This window comes from Corvus brachyrhynchos, unplaced genomic scaffold (assembly GCF_000691975.1).
Source record: "Corvus brachyrhynchos isolate BGI_N302 unplaced genomic scaffold, ASM69197v1 scaffold42, whole genome shotgun sequence".
Lineage (NCBI taxonomy): Eukaryota > Metazoa > Chordata > Aves > Passeriformes > Corvidae > Corvus > Corvus brachyrhynchos.
In genome coordinates this window covers 3,519,619-3,527,409 of record NW_008237242.1, presented here as the reverse complement: position 1 = coordinate 3,527,409, position 7,791 = coordinate 3,519,619, and the positions used below count along the sequence as shown (strand labels likewise).

Below are 7,791 nucleotides of genomic sequence, written 5' to 3'. Positions count from 1 at the left end.
GCAATCAATTCAGCAGTCTTGTAGAACCAAGTAACAACTGAAGCAAGCTTTTATGGCACCTGGCTCAAAGGGATAGGATTCATCTCACACCTCAGCCACTGGAAAATAAACTACTCAGACCAGTCAGTTATTACAGCTTTCTTTCTTCTTTAATCTCAAAAAAGCAACACATATCTTGTTCAATCACTCTCAGTTGTCTAACCCTCTTCATTTACTAGAAAAACTAAGTGAAGTTCCTACAGTCAGATGACAGTCATACCTAAAAGGAAAAAATGTAAAGAACCAACTAAAAAAAAAAAATAATAATATTTTGCCATGATTTCCATTCACTACAGCCTTCAATCTCAACATCCTTTGGTGGCACTTTGAGTCTCTTAACTTGCAAAAGTAATCTTGGACTAGTTAACTACTCAGGAAACACAACAGGAGAGAACAAAGACAGTGATCAACAGAGAAAAATAACTGACTTTTTATTAGCACTTCAGCAATTAGCTAGTGTTCCATGGTAAAGCACATGTTAAAGAGAACCCTGCTACTATTGATCCAAAGTAACAGTATGGGGTTTTTTCTGAGTACAAATGAAAAAGTGTTCCCCCTCCCTTGTTTGCTGTTTTTTAAAGAAAAGCTAGATCTTTTATTAGCTACCTATGAGCAGAGACATGATGCATACTGCAGCCAGTTTGACAAGACAAAAATTAATGCATTAGGATGTTAGATGCCTTCAAATCCCCCATTTTTTTGCTTAGCTGGGAGGGAGAGAGATGGAGAATTATTTCTTTGTCTTCTCTCTTTTCCCATTTCCCTCCTATTTTTTGCAGACCTGAAGGAAAGGTTGAACACAATGAAATCAAGAGGCCATACATGCTACATTCAAATATGGTTGTCACAATGTTCTAAATTAAAATTCAGTTACAAGCCTTTTCCTGCAGAATATAACATATTAATGCATGATAATTTTTTTGTTAAATCATAGAAAAGAGATCTGCAAAAATGATAGATCTGCTGTATATCATTACATTTTTTAATGTACTACCTATTCAAAATCTGTGCTTTAAGTGATCTTCACATAAAAACAGAGGTAGCCAAGAAGAAGTACTTTATTTTATATGAGGTCTCTATGCATGGTGTAATAAAAAAAATAGTTTGTTCTATTGACCAAGATGGATTAATTTCAAGACTTACTTCATAATAGTTTGTCTTCTCTAGATATGAATGGCTTCTAACACAAGGACAGTTATCTCTGTTTGGCCTTTGTCACCATGGACAGTTGTTACATCATTATGGAAATATATGTGGACGTTATGGAAATATGACAAATTCATGTTATTAGGCAAATATTTGAATTTCACTCAAGTATACTTAATATAATAAAAACAAAACAGCAATCTATGTCATAATTTAACTTTGCTGGACTTATGGAAATTAAATAGTGCTTTTAATTAAATTAGTAAGAAGTCAAATAATCACTGGATTTTATGTTTAGTATGTTTCTGTGCTGTCCAAACAATAGCTTATTTATTTAGAGAAATTCTAATGAACTCCAGCATCTTAAACGTAGAAGCACAGAATGGTTTGGGTTGTAAGGGACTTTAAAGATCATCCAGTTCCAATTGGAACCCCATGGGCAGGGAACCGTTCACTAGACAAGGTTACTCAGGGCCCCATACAGCCTGATCATGAGCATTTCCAGGGATGGAGCATCCACAGCTTCTCTGGGCAACCTGTCGCAGTGCCTCAGCACCCTCACAGTAAAGAATTTCTTAACATCTAATATAAACCTGCCCTCCTTCACTTTGAAGCCATTTTCCCTTGTCCTTTCACGACATGCCCATGTGAAAAGTCCCTCTCCAGCTCTCTTGTGGGCCCCTTTTAGGTACTGGAAGGTGCTATAAGATGTCAGCAACGCCTTCTCTTCTCCCAGCTGAGCAATCCCAGCTCTCTCAGCCTGTGTTCACAGGAGAGGTGCTCAGGCCCTGTGGTCAGCTTAGCAGCCTTCTCTGGACTTGTTCCAACAGGTCAACATCTTTTTTGTGTTGGGGGCCCTAGAGCTGAAGACAACAATCCAGGTGGGATCTCACAAGAGCAGAATAGAGAAGGAGTTCAAAAGTGTTTTTTTCAGCATCACAAGAATATTAGTTAAGAAAGCATCACTAAGTTTTAAAGTAGTAAGTACAATTAAAAGTCTAGGTGAACAAACTGAAAGACTGTGGTCCAAATTCTGTGAACAGATCAGGTTTCTGCCTGTGCAGAACTGGACCATGTTTTTTTCTCAGACACTTAAAAAGGTACAGACTGAAAAAGATGGAGAATTTAGCAGCTGCTTAAAATAGTTAAGCAATGCAAATAAATGTACATTTCCTTGTCAGACATGAAGATTACTTGGCAAGTGCCTGATATTCTGTGTTTCATTTAACGTAAGTGTGCACCATAAAAAAGTGGAACCGTATTTTAAAGAAAAGTAACTTTCCTAAAATGTTCCTGATTCACAGCATCCATACAATCCCCAAAAGAAAAAGAACATTATGCTTAGATCTCAAATCATGTAAGCATCTATTTTAGACAATGTCCTGAGTTTGAAGGGACATGCAAGGATTTGCTTCTGCTTGCATCTGTTTGAAATTTAAGTTTTGATGAAATCAACAGTTGCATTGTCCATACCAGCCAAAAACCAGCTTTGATGATAAGACTGAATACAGTTTTGGCACAGTATATTTTAGTGAATTTCCATGACAGAAGTACAGACAGTAAGGAGGAGGAAGTCAGTAACTACTTAAAGATGGCTATGAGTTATTAATTTCCTCTTGCAACAGTACAATGTTGGCCTTATAAAGAACATTTTCATTCTTTTATGCATTGTCTCATTGGAGATTTAGTTTGAAGGGCTAATCTGCCCATCTTTTTATAATAGTCTATATCCCCTGACTGAACTACATCTCCTAGGAGTCAACGCAGTCTTCTCCAAAAGCCAGCTGCCTTATGACAGTGAGAGGTCCCTCCACCTCTCATTTTCTGTGACCTCTGTGACAAAACTGTAGTCAAAAATATGAGCAGAATATAAATCAATATTTAGCTTTGGTATGATTCCCTGACTTTGGCCTGCAGGGCATCGCAAGTCTTCTTAGCATCTCCCAACAGCATGGCAGTATTGGGCTTGTAGAAGATGGGATTGTCCACCGCTGCATAACCAACTCCCAAAGATCTCTTCATTACAATGACCTGCACACAAAGAGTTCATGTTTGAAACAGCAAAACACCCAGCTACTATCCTTCCTCAAACAAAGATAACACAAAACCAACCTCCAAAAATGAAGGAAGAGGAAGAGACATCTCTGACCAAAACAGAGTGCTCACTGCTATGAAACTATTTCAAACTTTAATATAGCAGATAAATTGATATTGATATTTCAGAAATATTTTGTTGTTAAATACAGTGTTACATTTCAGATGAAGAGATTGTGGACATTACACATGCATTTACTTTATTCCATGTAATAAAGTCAAAGCAAGATGTGCACTGATAACCATAACATCGAAGGGTTTTGAGACTAACTTTGAAGTGCCCGTGGGACTTCAAAACAACTTTCAGCCAGTTTTAGCTATTAAATGTCAAATTAGTTAACTGTGGCACCTTCAGCAGAGAAACTGAGAAGCTTTACCTTAATTATGTTCATGTTTATTTCTCAAATTGCAATATATAGCTACACACACTACTGATAAACAGATGTGCCCATGACTGAGTACTTGAATGGATAACCCACAGAACAACTGAAGCCACCACTGCATTCAGAACAAGGTATCAAAGATTTCACATCAAGGAAACACAAGTACATGTACTTTAGATCAGTGCAAAACTGTTAAGGTAACTAAACTGTTGGTTCAACCTGGACAGTCTAAGCTCTCTATTCGACTCAGCCATGCATTGTTTGGGGGTTTTGAGGGGTGTTTGTTGTTCTTTAATTATTATTTTTATTTTATTTACTCATATTATTAATTCTTGTATTTCCACCTCAGTATTAAAGTCATCAGCTATAAACTCAACAGAACAGGTATTTGTACAGAAATGTTTCAGGGCTGCAGATGTAAGCATTTATTCTAATCACATCCTAGTAGAAGCACTCTATTTGATCTTTTCTATTGCAGTCATAATTAGTCTCACTAAAGCCATTGATGATGATTATAGAATCACAAACAGTGCATCACACTTGCAAAGCACTGACTGTTTTGTTGGACAACTTGGAGAAAAGCTTCTTGTGGAAACCAGAATAATGGAAGAATCTTGTTAGCTTATCCTATAAACCATGTTTTTAAAATCTTGCTAAAGGTAGGTGATAACTCAGCTCTGTTAATCTCACCTGTTTTGACTTCCAGACCTCAAGAACCGGCATTCCAGCTATGATAGAGTTTGGATCTTCCTGAGCTGCTGAATTAACTGTATCATTTGCACCAATTACAAGGACCAAGTCAGTTTCTGCAGCAAGACAAAGAAAATGACACTGATGAAAAATTATCTGAAATCTGACCACTGAGGCTGATGCACATTTTTGTGTAAAATCTGATATTTCTAGGCAGAAGAACCCCTAATGGTTAAGTACTCTACAAACATTTATGGAGACAGTATGCACACAAGTATTTTACAAACTTCTTGGGCAAATTATATGTGAGAATTCAAATGTGCTGCCAGCTACCTCCAACAAGCTGCAATCATCCACAACCCAATTCCAAGGGACTCATCAGACCACCCTGACAGACAAAATTTAAATCCTTTTGATTTTTAAATATGGTTGAATACACACATACTATCATCACTTTCAAATTTTTTTGTGCCTCACTTTTCTTTTGAATATTCTTCTGAAAAACCTTTTACTGGCAACCTTCTGCCTTTTAAATAAAGATGTAAGAAAGCAAGAAGTTGCCAGTACAGTGCTATACAGGTTTGCAAGACATGACAGGGTCAAGTTATCCACAATACCTGACCTAAAGAAGTTACAATAGTTTTCCTCTGTGGGGACAGGGCAGTAACAGAGATAATAAAGATACAGCATTTGCCATTTACTTCACAGCTACAAGCAATTAAAAAAAAAAAGCTCCTCCCCACTTCCCTCCCACCTAAAAAGACTTCTAGTCCTCTATAAAAAAAAACTGAATGGCTTGACTTCTTGACTTTCTATTGTTAAAAATCCCTGTGCAGTGCAAAAACAAAATCAAATATATCATCCAATCTACTGGAAACTTATGGCTCACATGCTAACCTGGGAAGTCTTCATTGATTTCATCCATTTCCAGTACAATATCATAGGGAACGCCAGCCTCTGCTAGCAGTACATTCAGCTGACCAGGCATACGACCAGCCACAGGGTGAATACCAAACCTAAAAGGGAAAAAATCCCATTAATAAATTTGGACCACTTTGTTTAATACATTAAAATTGTCACCTGTGACTTACAAGGCTGAGAAGTTCTTAAGTATAAGCACAAATGGCAATTAATAAAATGGAACTGTTAAACTTTAACAGTTCAGCTTCCAAGCAGTGCCATATTTCAAGTCTTGTGACAGATTCTTTTGGGCTTTTACAAATGAACCTTTTAACTGTAAAACTACCATTCATATTTATATGTTTTTCAGGTCCCTTACATCACTGAAAACACCACAGACTAAATAAATTCACCATGAAAAAGGCAAGAGACCATGCCACCTTTCTGAAGCAAAACCCCTTGGCAAATGACTTTATTGATTCAGGTATCTCTAGAGTATGTACAAGAAACACTTGTATGAAGAAACACTTCAATCCAACAGAAAAGTTAACAGGGACTCTACTTCAAGCACAAGACAATGCCTTGCCGAATTAGGTTAACATGCCACTTTCTTCTTATGATTGACCTTAGGAAGAAATGAAAAGAGGACAAAAAAAGGAGGGGGAGTGAAAAGGTTGAGACCTAAGAAACTGTAACAGTTTAAGCATAAACATTTTAAAAAATGTTTTCAGAACAGCTCAAAAACAACTTAGAGAAAATACACTGCTCATGAGTTACTAAAACTTCAGACAGACCAACAGCGTGGCACCTGGGGTGCTCAGCATGCATGCAGTTCTCTTAAGAGTAAAAACCTGAAAAAGCCAGAATGGAGATGTAAACTGGTTTAGCAGCAACCACCAAGGACATATTTGGTTAGAAGCAGATCTGTTTCATGTTGGTACTCTTCTGATCATCTACTGGCCCTTACAAGCAAGGCATATCCATGTCTACTGTCCTGTGTACTTTCTGTCTTTCCATTTCTGGAGCTATCACCAGATAGAATGCTGACTCACTCATGCCAGAAGTGCCTCAGATGAACATTGTATGGGGCTGAAGATAAATGTTTAATTCAGAAGCCTATGTATACTTTGGAAGAGAAGAAAAATAGCCAAGAAAAAAAGAGGATTTTTGAATTCTTGGATTTTGGAACAGAAGTTTCTGAACAGAAATCCAAGTAAGTCAGGAATTAAATGAAAGTTATTCAGACTTCTTCAGAAATGAGAGAAAGACTAATAAACCAACTTGCCATGACACATACTTCTATTTTCAACTCCACCGCGATGGGAATGGATAACACATCACTGATGGACCACAAGTCACACTCCAATCAACATAGATCACTTGGTAATTGAAGACTGTACAAATACATCCTTAAATGGGCAACTGAGCACTCCATCATCAAGGCAACATTAATACAATACAAAACTGAGACAATTGGAACTCCAGCAACAAAATTAAGGACATATGATTAATCCACATAATACTAGATATACTACAACTTTAAGCTCTAGGTTGAACAGTAGGATAAAAGCTAGTTTTAAAAGGAATGCTTTTAAAGAAGAAAGGGAATAGATTGTATTCAGCTAGTAAACATTTGGGACCCTGCTGCAAAGGATAATACCTAGAATCAGAAGGAGAGCAAATATACAGCATAAATTACTAACAGCTTATGTTTCACACCACTCACTCAGTAGCACAAGCCATGTGTAGTACTGCAGCTAGACCTTAAGTATACCAAATTCAATCACTAAAAGTACAGTAGGAGAGCTCTTATTCTGAAGTACCCTTGAGAAAACTCATCACTCCTCTGGCAGTGAAAACAGATTTTCCAACAAAATTCTCTTTTGTGTCTAATAAAATTATTTGAGTGCCTTTGTGACCAAAGCTGCTTTGGCAGTACACAAAACAAAATACTCGTGAGGTTTCTATTAAGTACTATATACACATACAATCTTATTTCAAGGGCTGGAAAGCCAAAATTTAAGCTGCCAAGAGAATGAATTTCACCTTTGACTTCACCATTCCTGGCAAGAGGCAAGGAAAGAAGAAAAGAAAGGAACAAATTATCTTCATGCAGGAAGAGTTATGGCATGAACCATCAGTAGTTAGAGACTTCTGACAGACTCTGCTTGAAACCACATACTGCATATTCACAAAGTTTGAGAAAGCTGCTCATACAAAAGCTTTTTTGGACAAATACTGAAGTGACTCCCAAAAGTCTGCTTGTACGAGACTGTTAACCAAATATGACAGTAGCTTGCCAGTACTACTTGAAATTGGATGTGCAAGAATGTCAAAAAGAATAATTAAAAAACATGGCTTCTCTAAGGCTCTAATTAATGTCACAAGGTAACATTTACACACTTCTGGAGTGAAATCAGCCTGTCCAATAGAAAGCAGAATTCAGGTAAACATGGAAAATAGATACCTAAAACCCTTAATGGCTCATAACTTGTCTAATAAAAGCATCAGTTTTGCTTCCAACTCACAACAGCAGCAG

The 7,791-nt window shown here is 37.1% G+C and overlaps 1 protein-coding gene across 1 annotated transcript in view; it reads right to left on the bottom strand.

Moving 5' to 3' along the window:
- Nucleotides 1-445: 445 nt before the first annotated feature.
- The window catches only part of NNT (nicotinamide nucleotide transhydrogenase), a 46,094-nt gene continuing 38,748 nt past the window's right edge, over nt 446-7,791 (bottom strand). The window contains exons 19-21 of the mRNA XM_008630632.2: nt 5,250-5,368; nt 4,353-4,468; nt 446-3,216 (exon numbers count right to left, since the gene is read on the bottom strand). Of these exons, the coding sequence (XP_008628854.1) occupies nt 3,067-3,216; nt 4,353-4,468; nt 5,250-5,368 (385 nt within the window). The 3' untranslated portion in view covers nt 446-3,066. The remainder of the gene's footprint in view (nt 3,217-4,352; nt 4,469-5,249; nt 5,369-7,791) is intronic.